This window comes from Gambusia affinis, linkage group LG20 (genome assembly GCF_019740435.1).
Source record: "Gambusia affinis linkage group LG20, SWU_Gaff_1.0, whole genome shotgun sequence".
NCBI lineage: Eukaryota > Metazoa > Chordata > Actinopteri > Cyprinodontiformes > Poeciliidae > Gambusia > Gambusia affinis.
The window spans coordinates 12171492-12195230 of record NC_057887.1 but is presented as its reverse complement, the minus strand read 5'-3'; the positions used below and the strand labels follow the sequence as shown (position 1 = coordinate 12195230).

General features: G+C 38.1%; 1 protein-coding gene across 7 annotated transcripts in view; it reads left to right on the top strand.

Annotated features, from left to right (window-relative positions):
• sdk2b (sidekick cell adhesion molecule 2b) overlaps nucleotides 1–23739 on the top strand; it is a 315370-nt gene that overhangs the window by 277408 nt on the left and 14223 nt on the right. For 2 of the 7 annotated variants that reach the window (XM_044102414.1, XM_044102411.1), the window contains exons 24-43: nucleotides 535–685; nucleotides 1065–1302; nucleotides 1886–2001; nucleotides 2199–2388; nucleotides 3371–3469; nucleotides 3984–4178; nucleotides 5537–5738; nucleotides 6117–6220; nucleotides 7414–7484; nucleotides 8030–8159; nucleotides 10014–10070; nucleotides 10453–10554; nucleotides 10890–11005; nucleotides 11294–11480; nucleotides 13809–13946; nucleotides 14313–14474; nucleotides 15545–15670; nucleotides 16918–17082; nucleotides 17243–17383; nucleotides 19906–20044. In XM_044102414.1, coding sequence (XP_043958349.1) covers nucleotides 535–685; nucleotides 1065–1302; nucleotides 1886–2001; nucleotides 2199–2388; nucleotides 3371–3469; nucleotides 3984–4178; nucleotides 5537–5738; nucleotides 6117–6220; nucleotides 7414–7484; nucleotides 8030–8159; nucleotides 10014–10070; nucleotides 10453–10554; nucleotides 10890–11005; nucleotides 11294–11480; nucleotides 13809–13946; nucleotides 14313–14474; nucleotides 15545–15670; nucleotides 16918–17082; nucleotides 17243–17383; nucleotides 19906–20044 — 2829 coding nt within the window. Of the gene's footprint in view, nucleotides 1–534; nucleotides 686–1064; nucleotides 1303–1885; nucleotides 2002–2198; nucleotides 2389–3370; nucleotides 3470–3983; nucleotides 4179–5536; nucleotides 5739–6116; nucleotides 6221–7413; nucleotides 7485–8029; nucleotides 8160–10013; nucleotides 10071–10452; nucleotides 10555–10889; nucleotides 11006–11293; nucleotides 11481–13808; nucleotides 13947–14264; nucleotides 14475–15544; nucleotides 15671–16917; nucleotides 17083–17242; nucleotides 17384–19884; nucleotides 20045–23739 lie in introns of all 7 variants that reach the window. The other 5 variants (XM_044102413.1, XM_044102408.1, XM_044102410.1 and 2 more) reach the window with 3 other exon arrangements.

Genomic DNA, 23739 nt, shown 5'->3' with positions numbered 1-23739 from the left:
AATGAAACATCTCTTCATCATGCTCTCTTCCAATTAAGATTGTGCAAAAATGTGACAAAATCACTTATTAAAGTTACATGTTGTTCTTGAACTCAGCTAATTAACTTGTATCCCTGGAGCTCGTCTTGATTTCTTTGTCTTTAAATTGAATGAAAGATGTTTTTGGTTATTTTTCACTGTTCTTATAATGCTTATTTTTATTCGGTCTGTTTGTTGTCCGTGATCACATTTAGTTCACCAAATTGAATGAGCCAGTCCCTGAAGATCAATAGGAACTGTAGCTTTTCTCGTTTTAATAACTACTGCCAGTCTACATTTCGTCATGGACACAACACATATTCTGTTGCACATTCAGGCATTAACACAGATAAGTTTCCTCTCCCCATATTTATATGATGTTTAAATTCAAAGGCTTTGATCTCTGTTAAGAAGCATAAAATCTCATGTTAAAACCTGCGAGCTGCATAGAAAAGGTTGGTCATGCATTTTTCAGAAGTTGCATGATGATGATCCAGCAATGTTTCCGAATGTTAGATTCCGGATGCGCCAAGTAAACATAGTGGGCAGTAGTCCTCCAAGCCAGTCATCCAGGAAGATTCAGACTCTTCCAGCTCCTCCAGACATGGCCCCCGCCAATGTCACGCTTCGTACAGCCAGCGAGACCAGCCTGTGGTTGCGATGGATGGTAAGTGAGATGGACAACACATTCTGTATAGTACCACTGGGGAACATGTATTAAAACAAGTCTTAAATCATTTTATCTTTTCTTATAGAAGCATAATCATAAAGTGAAAATTAAAAAAAATATATAAGCATATTGTTGTAGTGTTCATTGTATAAATATTAGAAATAATTCAACATTTTTAAATCTAAATGTTTATAGCTTGGAATATTTTTTTACAACCTAACTTAAACTTTTTTACATTTGTATCCCTGACCGTACTGGTGTGCCTCTTGGTCTTCACAATAGTTCTGTTGAAGGTGCTATAGGCCCTTTATGTGCAAATGATAAATTCTGTCTAGAAAACACTGTCACTTTTGTTTTTCATATTTATGCAACACAGCCTCTGCCTGAATGGGAATACAATGGGAACGCAGAGCAAGTGGCCTACAGGGTTCAGTACTACCGCGTCGGCTCACAGGGCCGTGGTCTGACCCACATCATCACTGACCGCATGGAGAGGGAATTCACCATTGAAGACCTGGAGGAGTGGACGGAGTATGAAGTCAGGGTCCAGGGCGTCAATGGCATCGGGTTTGGACCGTGGAGCCAGCCAGTCAGAGGCAGGACAAAGGAATCTGGTGCGTGAGTTTGCCATCTTTTAAAGGAAGAAAAAGGTGTATGAAGAATGTCTCAGTGCAGAAAGGCAGATATCCTGTTTGCTCCAACTTTGCTAGAGGAAAAAAAGAATCCCCTTTATAACTTTTGCATAACTGCATTTTCAGCATCTGTTCAGAGTATCTTCATTAGTAGTTAAATTAGAGATATGGAGCAGCGGTTCACACCGTGCCATATGTTTAATTCATTAAAAGACACACAGACTCCTTTTTATATACCACACCTCAGTTTAGGCTCAGACAATGCCTTTTCGCTTCTCACTTCTGCTTTCTTATAATGTAGCAGATGCTGGGTAGAGTAGAATGGAGGGAATGTGGATAATGGGAAACATATGACTTTAAATTTAGAAAACACATTTTTTTCCAAACCTGTTAACAAATCTTTTTAAATAAGCCGTTATGTCTACAGATGAGTGGAAACTTAGCTAAAGAGGTTTTGGAAAGGAAATGTAAACACTTAAATGTCTTTTCTTTTATATAACTGCAGAAATTTAAATACACTGATTAGCCCTTGTGATTTTGACCTCCTACATTCCTTATTTTCCAGTCCCTTCATGTGGACCCACCAACGTCTCCGCCTTCGCCACCACCTCCAGCAGCATCCTGGTGCGTTGGATTGAAGTTCCTGAGCCCGACAGGAACGGCCTCATTCTTGGCTATAAGGTATTTTTCTGCTTTAATGTTTAACAGCACCTCTCCAATTATTTATTTGCTGAAAGACCAGAGACCTCTAATTAGCTTGCAGAAATGTCATCTTTTTTTGTGCAGGGTGCAAAGCAGCACAGTGTCAGTTTGTCTTCACTAATTTGCAAATTCACTTCCCTCTGAACTTGTGCTCCTGGTTTCCTTCCTTGGATCAGGTGATGTATAAGGAGAAGGATTCTGACAGCGCTGTCCGTTTCTGGATGGTGGAAGGGAATGCCTCCCACAGTGTCCAGCTGACCAGTTTGGGGAAATACGTGCTGTATGAGATCCAGGTTCTGGCTTTCACTCGGATTGGAGATGGACGGCCGAGCTCTCCGCCAATCCTGGAGAGGACTTTGGATGATGGTACAGATTCACTCGGATTGTACATGCCAGTTATTAAAATTGGGTTGTGAGTTTGGGCTCAGAGTTTTAAATCCCCCCCATAGTCCAAAAACAAGCATTAGCGGCTCACTGTAAATTGTCCATAGGTTTAAGTGTGTGCAAGGATCATTATTTTCACCCAGTCACCACTGGAGACAGGCACCAGCCCACATTTCCCTGCATAGAAATACATTGGCATAGGCTATTAATGCATGGATGGATATCCAATCTTTGATACTGAGCATTACTGCGTTGTGCTTTGAATTGAGAAAAGTGTAGAGTGGACAAACGGAGGAGTGCCAAGCCTAAAGGGATGATCTATGACATATAAAGGCTATTGGAACATGAATTGTTATGTAACAGAAAATTATCTGGCATTTTTTACCAAGTCATGAGAGGGGCGTCATTGACTGTATGCTAGGTTTTCTGCTAAAAGAGCTTTAGGAATCAGCCTACTGGTGAAAATACCCTGTTCTGTCAGTCTTATTATCTTTCGTATTTTATATGATATTCTAGGGCAGAAGCAGAAAACAATGAAAACAAATTGATTGCTAGCTACAATATTTGTAATTTGTTGTTGATATATTGGCTGTTCAAGTGAGAAAGAGCCAATGTTTAGCATGTTGGAGCAACCAACTAAACTTTACCTCTCAGTTAGCATTTTCTTGCAAATGTGGCACAATTTAAGGGATATAATCAAGCTTTCCAATGGTATCATTTTTTTTCTAAAACGAATTGTTTCAACAAGAATATATTAAGCACAACCAAAATTTCTCTACTTGTTGTGCCAAGTTTGCAGTTACTTGTTGTTTGAAGAGCAGCCAAAATCTGCAAAGAATGCTTGGATAGCACTGTAGAGAATTATAAACAATTAAATCTTTAGGAAGCATAAGAAGTATATGTACATTTACATTACTTTTGAACTGAAACCGAATGGGTTTTGTTTCCTGCTGTATTCCTGCAGTACCAGGACCTCCTGTTGGTATCCTCTTTCCTGAAGTACGGACCACTTCTGTCCGGCTAATTTGGCAGTCACCTGCACAGCCCAATGGCATCATACTTGGTTAGTAACACTCAAAATTCTTTCCTATTTTGAAAATATTTTTTTATTATTATTTCTAAATGTAGATGGATGATAAAAACCATAACTGAATCTAGTACTGCACTTGCTTTAGGTTATATACCTGAAAGCAAAGAGGAGCACAGATGTAGTTCCCAATGACTCCCAACATATTGTTCTAATGCTATTGTTGACTAAACTGACATGGCAATGTCCAACAGGGGAAATTAAATTTTGTCATGTTTCAGCATTGCATAAAGGGGAGTTTAGCTCCCTCCTAAACTTGCTGGGGATTTCCTTGTGCAACTGTGATTTGTTGTACATCTGGTGTGTAATTCAGTTTCAAATCCACAGTGGGTCTTACAAAGCAAAGCAGCAGGCAAGGGCAGATGCAAATGGAATCATATCATCTGGGACAAAAACTTAGTTTGTTATCATTGCAAGGGAAGATGGAGAAAAATAAAATGAAATAACTTATATTTATTGTAGCTTCACTTATCCATTTCTTCCTCTCTAGCCTACCAGATCACTTACCACCTGAACTCCACTAACAGCAACGCAGCCACAGTAGACGTCCTGAACCCCAGCACTCGTCAGTACACCGTGAACAGCCTGAAACCGGAATCTGTCTATGTATTTCGCATCACAGCCCAAACCAGGAAAGGTTGGGGTGATGCAGCCGAGGCTCTAGTTGTGACCACAGAGAAAAGAGGTAAGTGTGAACTTCAGGCTGGGTTCAAATTAGATGAATTTGTGATGATTGAGACCAATTTTAAAGCAATAACAGCAAGATTTGTGCTAAATGTGATGCATTCAATCAGTTATGCTTACCGAGCAGTCATCGATGCATGTCTCGACTTGTTGGAAGGTGCTTTAAGCCTTCCATCCACTTCTAGTCATTAATTTTCCAGCCAGCAGCCCACTGAGCAGATGTGTTTACTAAAAAGAGTGTCTGTGAGCTCCAGGTATTTATTAGATGTACTCTGATGCTGCATTTATCTTTTTACTTCAAAGCATGTGGATAATTGTTTACTCTGCCATTTCTGTCAGAACCGTTACATTTGGAAAACGATTTAGGAAATCTAAAATTTGCTACTCACATCCATCCTATTTTTAGTGTAAGGGAAAGCGTTTATTTGGCACAACCAATCATAGACAACCAATCAACCAATCACCATGTATTTCCTGTCTACCATTTTCAAATCAACACGGCATTAAATTAATGTATTTGAGTGAAATTCTAATATTGTTACTCTTGAGCTAACTGGACTGTTGTTCAGTGGTCACTTCTGAAGTGAATGTAAATTTTACATTTCAATTGTAACTCCAGGTCACAGGTCATGTAGGTCGAGTGGAGAGGTACAAGTCAGTTACTTGATGTCCAGCATCAAGTTTACATAGATGATTAGATAACTTGGGATGCCATAGTATCTGCTGGTGTTGGTGCACTAAGATTTATCAAGACCAGTACAGTGTCAGCATAGCCATCTAACAGGAAATTTTAGAGCACTCTGTACTTCCTTCAACTGACAGGCTTGGTGGAAACGCTGATTTCACGCACTTCTCAGTAGAAAGATATGTGTATTACATGGTTTTTTTATAGTAATATGTTGTACTCCAAATTGGAATAATTGTATTTGTATGAGTATAATCAGTAGCATAACAATACCAAGAGCATAGATAAACCTATTTAAGAGCTTTGCATCTGTATCAAGAATTTATTACAAAGCCATTTTAAGTAAAATCATCCATGCATCCACAAGCGTGAAGGCTAATTTATTTTATACATAGGAAATGTGACTTTAAAGGTTGACAAAGGTCAAATTACATTTAACCTCCTATGTAAGAAAACTATGTGAAAATGGTCTGCAAATCAACTGGTGAAAGAGAGATCAGTCACGTTGACCATTAAATGTGGTTTAGCACCACAAATAAAGAAGCTGGAACAGAGAATCTTATTTAAATTATTGATTATTCATGCCGTTTCTGTCGTCCATCTGGGCTCACCCCTGATTAACATTTTTTTCGACTCAGTTTCTTTCTCCTGACTTCTGCCTCCGGTTGTTCCAGCTCGTCCACAGCCCACCAGCCGCCCAATTGTCCCTCAGAAGGATGTTCAGGCCCGTCATGTGCTGCTCTCCTGGGAGCCAGGAAGTGACGGGCTGTCCCCAGTGCGTTACTACACCGTGCAGCAGAAAGAGCTGCCTGAGAACAACTGGACGGTGCACTCCGCCTCCGTCAACCATGAGGCTACATCCTACAAAGTGTCCAGGTAGAGTTTGATTCTCAGATGAAAGCTCCTGAGTAAAGTCTTTCCATGAATTTTGGTTTTCTGTCTCTCTGTCGTGTTTTCATGAAAAATATTGTAAAAGTGAAATATCACTTTTTCATCTAACGATCTGCTAATGTTACTTTAGAGTATTTTCAGTTTTAGTAAAATTCTGTTATACTGTGAAAACAGTGTAAATTAAACTGGAAATTAAATTAAATTGAAAATTTTAAAAAAAATGAAGTTGTTTTTGTTGTTTCAATTTGGCTTAATTTTAGCCTATGTGGTTAGTTTCTCAGACAGTTAAGTTATATCTTAGCTAGAGGTGGCGTAATTGTTTTTACAAATATTGAAGAACTTAATGTTGCTTCTCTTTTCCAGGTTAAAACCTTTTACTTCTTACCAGTTCAGAGTAAAAGCTACTAATGACATTGGGGACAGTGAGTACAGTGAGGAGAGTGAAGCTATCACAACTCTACAGGATGGTAAGGTTCTATGTTATATTTTATTTGTTTTGGGAATGTTAAAAGTATAACGCTTTGTCTTTAAATATTTAGTAATGTAGGTTTAGGTGAAGGTGGAAAAGAGTTAAAAAAAAACATCAGTCATCTCAAATTTCATAAATGTTTCCTTCTAAGGCACATCACATAGTTTTTGCAACTTACTCTTCTCAACTTTAAGTTTTTAGCTCAAATACATATGTCTGAAATTGAGAAATAATGAAAAAAGGATTAAAGTAAACTAGATGAGTTCAAAAGTCAGTTAAAAATCAAGGAAGTGTAATGATTTGTTTGGAATGTCAGATTCATGATACAAGGTCCATCCAGCACCAACATAGTGCTCCCAAAGTTTCCTGCTCAATTATAAATTCTGACAGTAAATATGTATATAGTGATTTTTCCCATGAGATGGTGAAAATAGGAATAAATGAGATTTGAGAGCCATTGCTAGGTGACCTAACAAACCGACGACCTTCCAGAAGAGCTAATCTGTGATTGATAAAGGCAGATAAATCTATTTTTTATGGTAATTTTGATGTGCTTAAATTTACATTAATCAGCATTTGAAAACAACAAATGAAAACAGCATTTGAAAATTCTGCTTTTGTCAAAATGTCTGACAAAAGCAGACATTTTTACAGTGTCAAATAATGTTTCATAGATCAATTTATATAATCTTTCGGGATAGTTTGTCTAAGTCTTTGTCATATATCAAAAAATACATTCTAGAGGAACAGGAAATAAGTAACTGCTTATAAATGGCCTCCTTTTAAATAAATTAGACAAGTAGAACACGAGTCAGAAAATACTGTCCCCTTTCAGTTTGAGCTGCTCAATGTTTGCATGAATTAGCCCTTTGTCATGATGTGGACCTTGCTAGCAATAGCAGAGATTGATTAATGTGTGCTCCATCTGTGATTCCTCAAGACACGGGAGCTGTCGTTAAATCTCTGCTAAACAAAAACCAGCCGTGTTGTGCTGCAGCCAGCTAAAGAAATGTATCGCTCCTGATCTTTTCTCACTACTATTTGTAACTCAGCGGTCAATGCTTCTCTTGTGTTGGTTCCCGTGTGTGTTTACTCTCCCTGAATGCCTCTGCTCGTGGACAGATTTAGCTGGCTGAATAGTGCGCATTTTCAAGTCAATTTAGCTAATCCATCTCGCTTTTATTGCCTCAGTGCCAGACGAAGCACCAACAATCCTCTCTGTCACGCCGCACACAACTACGTCGGTGCTGATCCGCTGGCAGGTAAGAGCAGACAGCGGAACGGATTTTTTCCCCCTTGTTTTACTGACTGCAGAATCAATTAAAGTCTGAGAAAGTTACCTCTAATAAGAGGCCATGAGAGCCCAAACCCTGTACTTACAGAATACAGACTTTGTCAGTAAGACGCTGCACTCTGTAATATAAAAACACCCCTCCCGCTGCACTCATACCTGAATTAACAGCTCATAAAGAGGAAAACAGGAGGCACGTAGAGACAGTTTTACTTTTATGAACACTTGTAGAGTTTATGAGGATAGAAAGTTGCTTGTTTTTCTCTCTTCCTTTCCCTCTGGGCCTGTTGACTCATGTTCAGCCAAGGGGGGTTTCTCTACATCACTTAACATGTGGAAAAGTGCTCTGTCTCAGAGGCAAATATTTTTCTATCTTTCTTTTTTCTAAAAAAACCTCATAGTAATGTCTATTTAGAAACAACTCATAGGACGATTAGGTTATATTTCACAGTAAAATCAGATGTTTATGCCGTTTTTTTAAATTTTCATTTCAACTTCTCATTTTTCTCCCCTTAGCCACCTGGTGAGGAGAAGATCAATGGAATCTTACTGGGATTTTGGATTCGCTACCGTGAACTGCTTTATGACCGTCTCCGCAATTACATTCACACAGTCAACAGTCTATCCTCATGGGCTGAGCTAAACGGTGAGGAGAAACACTTATTAACAGAGTATGAAATAGCAGAGATTGACTAATGTACGATTCTAAAGATCCCCACATACCCAGGTGTACTTTACGCCACCTGTACTCTACTCAATACAAATGTGCTAAGGACATGTCCGCGGAAAGGTGAATTGTTATGGCCATGTAATTGGTGTCGAGAAACAGTGTTCACATCCAATTGTTTTGTTGGATGTGACCAACAAAACCTCCAACACCGCACTAAGGTTGAGAGTCGACGCAAACAGTCGCAAGGATGCGCAGTAGCTAGACTGCCACTCTTTGCCACACTAATAGGTGTCAGTGACTGCCCTGGTAGAAAAGAAGCAGGAGTAAGTGCCCAACTAGTTCATCAATTTTTCTAGTATCCATGTGGATTGTGGGAAATGAAGGAATTTGTCACAAGAATTGTAGGAAATCGGAAGGTTTGACTAGGAAAACTCGACCGTCCACAGGTTGTGTGCGTTCAGTCTGCACAGATCACAGAACACACACTGTACCCCCGAGTATTTAAGAGCTTTTTATTCCTGCTTTGCATAGATTTGCTCTTCTACAACTCTCTTGAAGTCCAGCCCCAGCATTTAAAAAGGACCAAGTTCTGGACTTTGTCCCAGCTATTGCATCCGTTGATTCTTTTATTCAAAATAAGAAATAAAGAAATTGGTCTCATTGACAAAGTAAATGAGACCAAAGTTCTCATTTACACAATGAGATTTATACAAAGTTCTCAACCACAAGAGAGAACATGGATTCGGCATTGGAGATGCAGGGCTGCGTCCTTAATAGCAGATTTATTAAGGATACAGCCCTCTGCTGCGTCCTTGTGGAAAATTGAGAGTGGCGGAGATATCAGTGGCTTATATGTATGTACATTTCCAGTTTTTTGTTGTTGTTGTTTTTTTTTTTGCTTTGTGGATGCAGCTTACAGTGAGGCTCTATAGTCCGGAAAATACGGTACTTCTCTAATGTGAATGTTTGCTTTATACTTTAGTGCGGTCTTAACCTTCTTCTACACCTTTATGTTCCAAATCAGCAAAGCGTCAAAGCTTATCAAATGCATTTGTGTAGTAATATTAAATCTTCAAGCAAATGTGTACTTTGTTTTGTTTTTTTTTTACACACAGTCATTCCATTTTACTTTCTTTATTTGAAACATGTAGTAATGATGTGGTAAAACTTGGTTTAATAAAAAACAATTACCTACAAAAACAAAAAGTTAATGTTACTATACCCTGATACTGGAACCATAGAATTAAAATATGTATTGCATGATATTTTCTTTTAAAAGACCCTCTATAATGCATTTTATAACGAAAGCTTACGAACCAGCAGCAGAATTCTAAATACAGATTAATTCAAAGAAAGGTGAGCTTTCCACACTTTACTCCAGTAACACGTAATTATAAAACTCTATCTTGGCTGATTATTCCTATGTCAGCAGCACCATTATTTCCATTAGAGGAAAACTGTCACACAGGCCCATTCTGTTGCCAACATATCCCCAACGGTCTTGACACTTCACAGCAAAACATTTCATCTTGTGATCAGTGGTTATCAGCCACAGGCTATTATTAGGTTTACTCAGGAGCCACTCTGTTTCCACCACTCTGTGCAGCATGGCCTGTAATTTGACTCTTGTTGAGTCATTCCCAGGCTAATTTACAGCCATGATCTATGGGACTGTTTAGGGTGGGTTGTATGAAAACAGTACTGCTCCAATCAACAGGGAAAGTGCTGGACTTTGAACTGTGATGTCTGTTCCTCTTGATAAGCCCAATGTTTTTATTTTTTTATTATTTGTTTTTTTTGTTTTTTTAATTGGTTCTGTTTTTTTCTCAGCCCCCTACGCCATCCGGAATCTAAGTGATCCGACTCTCACTCAGTACGAGCTGGACAGTAAGTCTCTGTATCACACAAACTTCACCATAAAAACAGAATCACACACAGATGAAATTTGCAAATAAATACAATTAAATTTCTTAAATTAACACATTTGGCTGGTGATAGCTGCATTGCCTTCATACAAATGCTTTTTATCAGGGCAGAAAATGAATCCATACTCAAATATTCACACCACTTCACTCTCTCCACCTTTTGCTATGTTACAGAACTATTTTAGATAAATGTAAAAGAAATTCAATGATTTTAACTAATCGTTGGGCCAGTTGCCAGTGAATGTGCAGTCAGACTATAAAAGGAGAAATGGCTACCCATACAGCTCCAAATAATGTTTGTTGCCTCCTAACCTTACATGTGAAATTGTTTCCTTTTGCTGCAGAGCTAAGTAAACACAAGCGCTATGAGATACACATGAGTGTGTACAACGCTGTGGGCGAGGGGCCAAGCAGCCCACCCCAGGAGGTATTTGTAGGAGAGGCAGGTATGTGTGCTTCTTTGGTTACTTTTGTGAGCTGCTTTTGTGATATTGAACAAACCCTTTTGATGTGTCAGTAGAATATTTAGGGTACATTTGAGTATTGGAATGCATGCATACTTGAAGCTACAACACAATTTATATGAGAAATAAATGTACATTTCCAGAAAGATGGAGATAGTTTGGGTAACCTTTCACACATTTTGTCATTTTACATGCACCGACCTCAATAAGTACTATTAAAACATTTTACCAGGAGATTTTGTTCTTGATTCCTGTTTGTATATCTATATGTCAGTAAAACTGTCACTTGTAGCTGATTAACTGTTTTTTTGTGACAGTCCCCACAGCCCCACCGCAGAATGTTGCCATCCAGTCAGCAACAGCTACTCAGTTGGACATTGCATGGGACCCTCCACCATTGAATGCACAGAATGGTGACATCCAGGGCTATAAGGTCAGATTCCCATCCTGTCAAGTGCTAAATGCTTCACTGGTCCACTTATGTATGCTATGACAGGAAGGCAAAATGTAGAACATTAAATGTGGTTTTATGGTCACTCTTCCTTTTTAAATAGGTCATTAAATAAGCTGTTCTTATTAACAGGACATTTGCTTGTGAAGACCTATAGAATGTTGGGAATTTATCTTACTTTTCTTTCATTGATATATATATATTTTTTTTACAAAGACAGCTGTATATGCAGTATATAACATTTAAGTACATTTGCAATATTCCTTCTAGATTTACTTTTGGGAGTTCCAGCGTAAGAATGAGACAGAGCGATTGCGGACACTTTTCATGCCGGAGAGGGGGGTGAAACTAAAGAACCTGACTGGCTACACCACATACATGATCAGTGTGGCCCCCTTCAACGCTGCCGGCGACGGACCCCGCAGTCCTCCGACCAGGGGACGTACTCAGCAAGCTGGTAAGTCTACCACCTATGTCTTTAAATAGATACTTAAGTTCTTCAATCAGTGTAAATGAGCCCAAGGATAAGTATGATCAGGAGAGAGCAAATATATCTCTATATATTATATATATATATATATATGATATATATATATATATATATATATATATATATATATATATATATATATATATATATATATATATATATGTTCTGTGTTGTTGTTGGTTTGAAGAGCCCTCAGAGTTCCCTCAAAGCAGAATAAGCCGTGAGACAAGAATGTGAAATGACAATGATGCTAATCGCCACTGTCAGCGTGTCAAACAGTGTTAGCAGAGCCACATGCTGAGCATAAGTTTCAAATCAGCTGATCCATTCTGTAAAAACTATCTCAAGTTTGGAGGTTGTATGAAAGTAGCTTTACAGGTATTGTGTCTACAACCTCACCATCCCTTTTCTTTCAGTTTTTTATTTTTTTTCATTTTCATCTCAAGACTATGGGGACTTTCTGGTTGTACCCCAAACAAAAACGCATCAAAATAATCTTAATCTCCCCAGCTTCAAGGGAGCTGTTTTGATTTAACCCTGCTACCATGTGTCAGACTAAAAAGTAAATACCAAAAAGCAAAAGAAGTTGTTTAAAGTTCTGCTTTTCGCTTGTGCAGGAGAAAAGCTGGAAGGTGTGAAGGACAGAACATTGGGGAAACAACAATCCCAACCTTTTAGAAAGTGCATCTTCTAAGAACGTCAGCTCTTGTTTGACAAATTTAGGACAAATACGGAGCCTTGCTTGCCCCTTGAACATTGTCTAAATTTTTAATGTTAGACTCAATATTAGAGATAAGAGCTATCTGAGTTCAATTGCAAATTAAATTATTTTGATTTTGGGTTGTAGAAATAATATTTTATATTACTTTTTTTATGCAATACATTGTTGCTGGCCTGTTACATAAAATTCCGACGAAACATACTATGACAGCGGAAACGATTAAGGGTTTATATAGGCTGGTTATGTTGTAGTCTGCCACAAGCTCAGCCCACCTTAATGGGGTCTGGAGGATTACTGTGACCTGGGTCAGATGTTTTTTGTGTGTGAGCCAGAGCCATCTAACTTCCTTTTATTTTTTAACAAAACTGTAGACCTGACCCAATCAGTGCTGTTCAGTTTGTGTACAAGGACGGTGACTCTCTCAAAAACCATTAACTTGAAGTTGTACAGGTGCGGCACCCGTAGTTTTACAGCAGTTACTCTCGAACACCAGTGACAAAATTCAGCCACTGGATTGTTTAAAGCTGCAGATCAGTTTACTGATTTGCTACGTTCACAGTAATCTCCTTTCAGAACCTATGAGACCAATTAAAGTGTTTTCCATTATGAAATTAAGATTGCAGTAGTTCTTGTCAATATTTTCCACATTGAAACAGAGCTTTTAAAATATGCATGCCTACTGTGTCTTCATTTATATTATCAATTTTCATAATTTTTTTAATATTTTGCTCTGAGCCATATATTAAGCTTTGGTGAAACGTATCAATTTCAACATTTGATAAAAAATTGACAAAGAAAGCAAAGCACACAAGCAGATCCGACTCCTCGTTATTACCCCATTTGATCAAAACTTTCTGGTTCCTCTCTCCTCTCTGAGAGTCTCAAAACTCAACTGAGCAGAGGCAGACTTTGATCATGACTCACATTTCTTCTCCTTTTTTTGTTCCATCACAGTCTTTATACTAAAGGAAAGACCAAGAATGAAAACAGTTTATCTTCAATGGCTCCAACATTTACATTTACATTTACATTTGAAAGATTTACTCAACAATCACTGCTTTTTTATGGAACCTCAGAAATGTGTTTGCACAATAGCGGAGTGAATATGTCATTTCCTGTGGAAATGGTATTAACTAGACATAATGTGTAAATGTAATTTTAACCAGAAATGCAACGGACAGTGTTGTTTTTGACAACACTGTCATAAAGAACAGGGCCTAAATTAGCTGAAGAAAATCAGTCCTGGAAGAGATACTTGTGCATGTATTGACAAGCATTTAGGTCTCTTTTGAGCAAACCAAATTAATGAAAACATTCATAGAAGAATCACAATACTATCTGGATGTCCTAAGAGGTTGTAGCTGGTCTTCCAATGATTTTTTAATTTTATTGAAGGAAAGCAGGTTATTATGAGTGAAAATTCAGATATGAGTAGTTGTGTGAATAATTGGTGTTTTTTACAGAGACATCCCTGTGACATGTTGTGGTTGATTACATCTAAAGTTTTGTCTACTAAAGACTTTCAAATTCCTAGCATAGTGACTTTTTTCATATTTGTTCTGTACACCTTCCAGCTCCAAGTGCGCCGAGTTTCATTCACTTCAGTGAGCTGACCACCACCTCAGTCAATGTGTCCTGGGGTGACCCCACATTCCCTAATGGCATCATTGAAGGCTACCGACTGGTTTATGAGCCATTAACATCTGTGGATGGTAATCTCTTATTCTTACTGATTTTAAATGAATCACCATTAACTTGCATTGTGGATTTTTGAACAGATTGTATTGGTATCACTGACAGCGGGTGGAGCATTTTGTAGTTGTCTCACTCAAGCCATCGCACATTACTGCAGCTGATTATGAGTTAACTGATTTCATTCAAAATAATGCGCAAGACTTTACGCATAAATTGCAACTGAAAACTTCATAATTATACGTGTGTGTGTGTGTGTTCCTTTGGCTGTGCTGAGTGTTCTCCCCCCATTGCTTTGCCTGTGGAAGACCTGCTCTAAATGTGGTCTGTTTGTCCAGACTCCTCAGTGGCCTGTGCCGACTGTCTTCACTCCCCCTCCCCCCCAGGCGTCAGTAAGACAGTTACGGTGGACGTGAAGGGCACTGGCCCCCTCTGGTTGAAACTCAGAGACTTGGCTGACGGCATCACATACAACTTCCGCATCCGGGCCAAGACGTTTATCTATGGGCCAGAGGTGGAGGCCAACATCACCACTGGGCCAGGCGAAGGTAGTTGTCACTGATTTTGTTTTGGAATAAAAGGGCATTTGGTTCTCTTGAAGTGAGAGTGTGTGGAGTAGTTGTGAGCCATAAATACTTTAGCTGCATAAAACAAATTAAGCAGCTTAAGTAAATGCTTAACTGTTAGTTTTTTAAACATGGCACCTTTGCATCATCTGGCTTTTTACACAGATGTTGATGGTGATCCTCCACCACAACTGCCTGATTTTTTTTTTTTGAGTCACATGAGCATTTTTTATTGTGTATAATCATGGGTGAAAGTAATCCATTAGGTTAGACACATTCATAAGATGACAAATTCACCAAGGTCTGGTTTTTAGAGCGTGCTCAGTTGAGCCAATGATGGTGGTCTGATGTGTGGTTACTGATATTAAGGCAGAACAAAAGCAAAACAGTCCATATTTAAATCCATTATCTACAGCTATGAAGTGTTATAGGCAGAATAAAGGGCCTGCATGAGTCAATGAGAAAATGTATTTTGGTCTTCAGAGACTTGAGACTTTGTTTTGATGTGGGAGAAAAAAAATCCTTCTAAATGCATTTGGTTGGAAAACTGTCCGCAGTTTGTTGCCATTACACCTCTTTCAATTATTTATGAGATGGTTGTTTACTTTGTAACAATTTGTTTTACAATCAGATGATGTCCATGTTGCTCTTCATGCTGCTGCTTATCAGTATGAGTTCTGCCACTCTGAGCTACAGTAATTCATCTGCATGAGTAATGCAGATATGAGTCTAAAGTTATAACTGTTGGATGGATACATTGAACAGCCTTTGTGGAGGAAACTACATGCTGCAACATAGAGTGAAAAAAGTAACTAAGTAAAAAAAAATTATCAAATGGAAAAAAAATATATAATCTTGGTTCAAACTGCTTGAAAAAAATTCACAATTTAAAGGCATTTAAGAGTTACAAAATTTTCTATTGAGATGACCCAGGACTGGGTTGAATTGATTTTTTTTTAGATAGCTAATGGCTCTTTTTAGCTACTCCAGATGACTTCTTTTAAAAATAAAAACAGATGTTTCTCCTTTTTAACCTTGTCCTTCTTCTTTAGGAGCCCCAGGGCCACCTGGAGAGCCTTTTATAACACGTTATGGTTCAGGCCTGACCATTCACTGGACAGGCGGTGACCCAGGACGCGCTCCAATAACACGCTATGTCATCGAGGCCAGACCTTCAGGTGGGGCTTTTCAGACCAGATCCATGCTGAATCTCAAAACTGCTGAAACAGACATTTTCACCTTTTATCCACATGCAGAATGGCCTTTTGGAAAGCAGAGAAAGCTTTTGCTTCTTCCAACCTATTAAAAACACACAGAGCCTGTTGCTTTATGTTTTGCAACTGCATTTATTTATTTTTTTTGAGTCATGCAAGAAAAATGACAATAAAGTGCCTACCAAAAGTATTCATTTCTCTGTAACTTATGGAACTATGAAGTCAGACTATCACAAATTAAAAATGCTTTCATGTATAAATTTCCTTTTATACTATTTCTGTGTTATGGATAATGTATAATTATTGAATGGATAATTATTAAGAATATTATTCTATCTTCTTGTATATGGAGATTGTTTTTTCAGTCTGCATTCATATCTCTAAACAACAGGCAAGGGTCAGAATAGGATGGAAATATATTAATCTTAAAAAAAAATATCCCACCTGTTGTTCTCGCAAATTAGTGAATCCAACCTTACATTAGCACCTGTGATACCGAGCAACCGGAAAGTCATGGGAAAAGCCAATTTTGCTGCCTCCGAGTCTACGCCCTTGATATTTTAATGCGTTATTGATTCGGTCAGTGCATCTGGAAGAACTGGCATCCGGTTTCAACTGTGACTGACAGATCCGTGCCATTTGATGGATGTTTGGTGTCTCACAAGAAAGAATGTGGAGAAAACAGTGTTAGAGTTGAGGGAATGGTTAAGTGTGACACATTGAGTGTGAATATCCAGGCCGCATTCAAAGCAATTCAAAAGCCTTGCTGATTCCAGCGCTGGGTATCTGCAAAGTCCACCTGCGTCTTATTTATGTTTGCATATCCCGTTAAAGGCGTCACAGTTTACATTGATATTTACAAGCAGTGACATGTAATGAACGATGTCTGGCAAGACGTCCATGACAAGCCGCTCCGTTTGAAAGACGGCCGTGCCGCTGTTTGTGTTGCTGATTTGGTCGCTGTAAATTTTTACGAGAGCTGTAAAATTGATGGATTGTGTAATATTTGAAGGAATTATCAATTAACCCTGAGAGCTGCAAGCAAGCCAGGGGCTTTATATCAAAAATAAACAAACAACATGTTGTCAGTGATGCTGTGACAGGCTTTAAAAGCTTTGGATATTAAATAAATGTTTCTGTCTGCTTATTTATTTATTTATTTATTTATTTTTATTTCGTTTTGGTAAAGTAAACTTTTATTTCTCTTGTAGATGAGGGTTTGTGGGATATCATAATCAAGGATATCCCGAAGGATGCAACATCACACACGTTCAACATGGACATACTTAAACAAGGCGTCAGCTATGACTTTCGGATAATCGGAGTGAACGATTATGGCTACGGCTCTCCAAGCCTACCGTCTCCCTCTATATCTGGTGAGTTTTATGTGTGTGTGTTAGTTAATAGAACTGAATGAAGTGAATTAAATTACATTTCAAACTTAATTAAAATTCCCTGAGGTCTCCCAGACTTCACAGGAACATGCCGCGTACGTTCCTAACAAGCATAAATTCCAATTTTCCACTCTTCTTTCAGCTCAGAAAGTGGCCCCGTTTTACGAGGAATGGTGGTTCCTCGTCGTCGTGGCGCTGGTGGGGCTCATCTTCATCCTGCTGCTAGTTTTCATCCTCATCATTAGAGGACAAAGCAAAAAATATGCAAAGAAGTCCGAATCGGGTGAGCGCATATAAATTTACCAATCATCTGTGATAAAAACATTTTGCTTCGGAGGACAGGATTTTATTTAATTCTTTTTCTTGGAAAGTTGTACTCCTTATTAAAGTGATCTACAACTATGAAACGTCTTTAGAAAGAACTCCCAGTTTGAGAAATTTAACATCACAGGACATTTAAAATCTATCAAAATATTATTCATAAGACAAATATGAAGTCAGAATGGAAAAGCTGTGTGTGGAAAACTAAGTACACCCTTGCTGCCTCTTAAGCTTTGATGGCCAAGACATCAAATAAATATTATTCTAAGAGAGATTGCCAAAAAAAAAACAAGAGACAGTACAAGGTATAGCAAGTTAAATGATAATATCACATTACATCATTACGCTTGCATTAGAGACTGAACTAATTTGGTTTGTTGGGAAGTGTTGTCATGAGAAAGTTTCTCTGACAAAAAAACAAGCATGGCAACATGATCTAAATGTTCAAAGTTACAGCTGAATGAATCATGACATTTCTGGAACAATATCTTTATGTGTGATTAAAATAGAGATATTTTGTTAAAATGTACCAACGAAATGAATCATGTCAGCACAAACACCTCATAACAATTGCCAGGTTTGGTGATAGAGGTTGATGATTTGGGTTTGCTATGCAGCCAAGGCGCCTGAGTTGTCTTCAACTCTGTCTTGAACTCATTTATGTACCAAAGTATTGTGTTGTGAAATGTCAGGCCACTGGCAATGTGGATGAGCAAGAGCGCAGTCATCCCAAAACCCAATAGCAAATCTACAACAGAGTGTCTGGGGGGGAGGGATTTTCATAATAACAATGTAAAAGACTGATGAAGTCAGGCAGAAAATGACTACTGAGAGTTTGTTCTGCTAATTAATATTATTAATAACATTGTTTTTTTGTAACATTTCAGCCTAAATTTAATAAATATTAATGACGAATGGATTACGTTTGCTTGCTCTGATGTTTAAAACTTTAGAAGGTGTACTTTATTTTTTTTTTTCCCTTGGCTGTATTTTCGTTTTAAACTTATCTGACCATAGTCTAATAGTTGTGGTTCTGGGAAAAAAAATAGAGGTGGAGTAAAACTGGAATGGTGGTGGTGGGGTGAGGAGCGGGTTATTTGTCCTTTCAGAGCAGTTCTGACATCAGTTGGTATTTCCCCTAAGCTCAGCAGTTTTTCAGGGGCCTATTCGGCTGCCAGGCGGGGGAGGGGAGGGGTCCCTGCGGGTCACTGCCCATCTTTCTATCTGACAGAAGAAAAAACAAAAAAAACAAGAAGTTCATTTTCACTCCAGCACAAAGACACTCTCAAAGCCTCTGTCTAGAATCTGGCTGGGCTATGTTGGACCTACCAAGTGCATTTTTCTTTTTCACCATGTTTGCATAGCCACCACTTGACCTTAAGTAGCCTCCTCTAGACACGAGGGTCCTGGCTTTGCTGGGACACTGAGAAACTGTTTTTAACCTAAGAAATTGGAAGCAGTATTTGCATAAAACATTTATCTAACACAAAAATGTGGAAACTTGTAGCTTATCGCATTGGAAGTTGTGCAGTTCTGGGAAACAGTCTAAGGAAATAGGTATATGTTTGCTATTTTTTTTCACGATGTTTACACAAAAAGCTATAAATTTTATTTTTCAAAACCTTATCTCCCATCCACCCAACAGGGCTACAAGCTTACCTTAAACAACTCATATTTAAAAGAAATCCTAGAGATGGTTTGGGAAGCAGTTTTGTCTGCCTTCTAGCTGAGAGTTAGATGTAAAAATCGATCCCACTCTTGTAGCTGTCTGTTTGCTACAAGGTTACAGGCGGAAAGTGGTTAAACCTGCGCAGTAAAGCTGGAAACAGGGAGAAAAAGAGAGCAATGGTTTCTTTCTTCTTCTTTCTTTGGGGGAAAGAAATTAGTAGTCCACACAGTTTCCTCTAGCAGTTGAATTAACAAGACTCTAGATTTTTTTATTTTATTTTTTTTTGCTATATTGATTATTAGCTGTTACTTATGGAATGAAAGTAAAAGAGATGATAACTCTAAATTTGTTCTTGATCTTTTTTTTTCATGGTGTAAATAAAACAGTGCCTGCAAGGTTGAATCTTTGTTTACGGTATATTTTCTCACTTTGATGCCAAAATGGAAATATTGCTATGGACTTTGACTAGACCTCTCCCACAAAATTAATTTGTTTTGATCTAAACCATTCCATTGTTGATTTGGCTACAACTTGATATCTGGAGGGTGAACTTTTGCTGCAGTTTCAAGGAAAGAAAAAAACTGCAGTGAATTTATCAGAATACTCAGAAATAATTGGAAAAATCTCTTCAAGATTGAGAAATTTCAAGAAGTTTTTGGTACTTTTCAACAACTTTCCATGCAAACACGTTTGTTGCTAATTTTTTTAACCCTTTGTGTTTTACCAAGCTCTCAGTTCCATGTCGCCTTCCAGACACTAACCTCCCTGTTTCCCCCTTGCCTGTGGTCACACAGTGTCTCTGTACGTGTGTCCAGGTAACAACTCCAATTGCAATGCTCTGACTCACGGCGATATGGTCAGTCTGGATGAAGGCCGCTTCCCTGCTCTGGAGCTCAACAACCGACGGCTGTCAGTGAAAAACTCTTTCTGTCGGAAGAATGGCGTCTACACCAGGTGAGCTTCTTCTCCTCTTGCATTAATAACAATTAATTCCACAAATATGCCTCTTACGTTAATACTTTGAACTGCCTCGATTTTGTCAATCGGGCTGCTCTGTCATGTCCTCCATATTTCACGATGTTGGAGGTCATAGAGGGAGGGATCATGTACCCTTTCTCATTACATGTTTTTTGTAAGATTTCTGTTCAGGACTATGATACCGATAAAAAAAAAAAAAAGAAATTTTATTTCGTATGATCCTTTTCTGTATTTTAGAAGGATCATTATCCTTCTAAAATACCCAATGATGGTCCATGTAAAGCTGTCTGACAAAGGCAAAGGTTTTTCATACTAAATCTCCTGATATTTCAAAAAAAAAAAAAAAATGCAATGCACTCCATCAAGTGTTGCACAGTCTTTTGGAAAAGAAGCAGACCCATAACATCATAAATCCTCCACTGTTCTTAACAGTGTGCATTGGTTGCTTTTCCACATGATTGGCCTTTGTTGCATGCCAGACCAGATCTGCAGTGTTTGTTGCTGACTCAAGGTGTCTGTATGTGCTGCAGTTCTGAAACAATGACCTTTAGATATTTCTTGCATCTGGCTTACCATCCACCTTTCTGTGCATAGTGGTAAGGTAATGTTGAAATTTTCATTCACTGTAAGGTAGGGTGACTAAAAGAAATACATCTCCATTTCTTGTTATTTAGACCAAATGAAAACCAAAAGTGATACAAAAAAAAAAGTTAACTCACTTGTTTATTTTAAAACAAGTCTTACAAATTATTGTGTCTCTGGTGATTTATTTTTTTAAAATAGGTCATTTTTAAACACTCTGCGATTAAAGTTATTTAAATTAAAACATTTTAAAAAGTTTTTGCATTCTTTACAGTTCTTTATCAGGGTGCCAGCATGTGATTGTATATGAAGCAACAATGCATCATTTTGAACTACAAAGTTTACAATTTATCCTTTTAAACATAAAAGACTGTTTTGTCACCAATAGGAATATGCTTAAAAAAAAAACGTGTGCATGGGGTGGTTGCTTGAGTGTCCGGCTATGTGGTGTAAAGTGGGCAAGGTTTGTGAAAAGGAAGAGAGCAATGCTTCTTGGCACAGAATTTTGAAACAAATTTAATGCAGAATATTATCTTGAAAGGAAAAACAACTCCAGCCTTAAATACCACACACGGTTTAGGGACGAGACAAGGAAGTGATCAAAATTGCACCGATAAACAGCGAATTAGTGAGGGTTATAGAAGTTATTGCTGTTTTCTTCAAATTCTTCAGATTCTAAAGAGTGATCACTGTGTAGCACAAAACAATAACCAGTCCACTTTATTTGATTTAGATAACAAAAATTGTAAGTTGTTTGAAGCCTCAACGCAGGTCTGCATTCTGAAAAAAGGAAAGTGTTGCTTTGGTTTGCAAAGTTGTATCTCAGTACACTAAGAGACTTCTGGAGCAATTTTTGTAGGGCAGATGAGATTCATGTAAATAATGGACAGCACTATTATAGAGAAAATAAACACAAACTTCACATGTAAACAGTCAACTATGTTGGTGAAGGAATGGTGATTTAAGCTTGATTTGAAGCTATGGGATCTGGGTATTTTGCTGTCATTGGGTCGATTATAATGTCTTTATATAACATAGCATCCCGGATCAAATATCAGACCATTTGTGTTTCGGCTAATCCTTGCCCAAAATTCAGTCATGCCTCAGAAGAATAATCCAAAATACAGCCATAAATCTATAATCGAATGGCTAAAATAGAAAGAGTTTGAAAGTTCAGGATTCAATCTGAAATATTATGAAATATGCTTTTTAGACCTCGAACATAAAAAATATATATATATATATTCTTGCTTGTCGTACTGTGTCTCTTTGTTCCTTTTAACATGTGTTTACTGACACCCGAGGTGTTAAACCTGACTACTTTCTCACTATTTAATTATCAAAACATGTTTACATTTCACACAAGGTGTGAGTTCAGAAACCACTGCTTTAATATTGTTGAAACTGTTGAAAGGCTTGCAAAGGCTGCAAACAGTAAAAGTTATTTCATGTGGAAATAATTTAGAGGAAGAGTTAAAGGATTCAGGTTCAATCCATAAAGTCAAAGTTTTTTTTGTGTGTGTGTGTGTAGATGAATATGAGAAACATATTTAGGTCTGTGGCTTTGTATTTGTGACCTTAAGGATGGATCAAAGCAGACAGGTTCTTTGAGAAGCTTCCAGACAGCTTTTTACTACTGCTTCTCTGACATGAAGAGAGGGAGCAGAGAGGGGGGATGGAGGCTGGCAGTAGAAGAATGCACAGATGTACTCAGAGAATCGGCTCTCTTTGAACTCAGCCCATAGCGGAGAAACCCAAATCCCCACACCTGAGCCTCCGCTTACAGATTAATACCGCATCGAGATCTCTGGTCTCAGCGTACCAAAGACAGGATGAAACCAACAGACTCAGACTCAGATAGAAAATCACACATTCTTAATCTCACTGTACCCAGTCTAATTCAAGAGCCGTGTCAGACAGCAAACAGCACTTGCAGCTGGCTCTAATGTTGATTTATTTCTATGCCCTCGTGGAAATCAGAGGTAAGCATAGGAACTCTATGGTTATAGATTTGATGCAGAACTTTCTGTCCGGTCCGTGTAAAGCTTTTGTTACTATGAATCCTGGAGCTCTCTGCTAAGGTTTATAGCAAAATAAATTGACTGTAGTAACTGTCAGCAACAGAACATTTTACCAACAATGGCGATATGTTCGAATCAGTCAAAATGACCCAATAACAACCAGGTCAGAGCATCATCAAAACTGCACCGTATGTGGGGTGTTCCTTGTCTGGAGAGGTCAGTATTCATCACTTTTCTTATATAAAAAACAATCTCAAAAATAATGTCAACTCTCACACTTAACTTCCGCCTGGCCAATCACTGATACCTAGTGGTGGAGCAGCAAAATCAAACGATTCCTCTCCATAATTAATTGTCATTGCACCTTCAGATGATCCTCTCAGTTGCTCAGTTAGAACCAAAGAAGCCTTTCAAATAAAAAGTGAAACATTGTTACACACATGAAAGTGAAGTCTAGCTGACGTAAATGAGATAATTAATCAAAACTGTGCTTCAAGCTCAAAGCGAAATTCACTTTTGTATCTTTTTTTTTAAACCATTAATATGTTTCAGAGTTTAAAGTTTTTATTGAAAAAATAGATGGATTAAAAACTTATTTTCATTTTACATTGAGTGGTTTGAAGCCAACCCTGACGGCGGTCTGGGTTGAGGTATAAGAATCTCTTAGTGAAGTAATTCTGTGTAAATTAATATGGCATTAAACACTCTTGACTGACAAAGCTGATGAACATTTTAGATGTTAATGAGTTCTTTTACCTTGAGGAGACGCAGATACTGAGAGTTTCCAATCGTTACCTGACATAATGCTAAGTGAAGTTTGCAGCCAGAGGATTAAGCCGACCTCTTTTCTATCAGAGTAAGAGGCATGATAAATAATTTACACTTGACTCGACAATGTATAAGTCTTGATGGGAATAGGTGAAAGGGTGCTGCGATCTCTCTGTGCTTTTGTACAGGTAGTTTATCATAAAGTCCCAGGAGGCTCACAATTGCATTTCTTCACTCTGGCTCCATTTTTTGTTTGGCTCTCTAAAGTCTTACTAGGAAGAGGAAGTTGCTTAAGGTTTG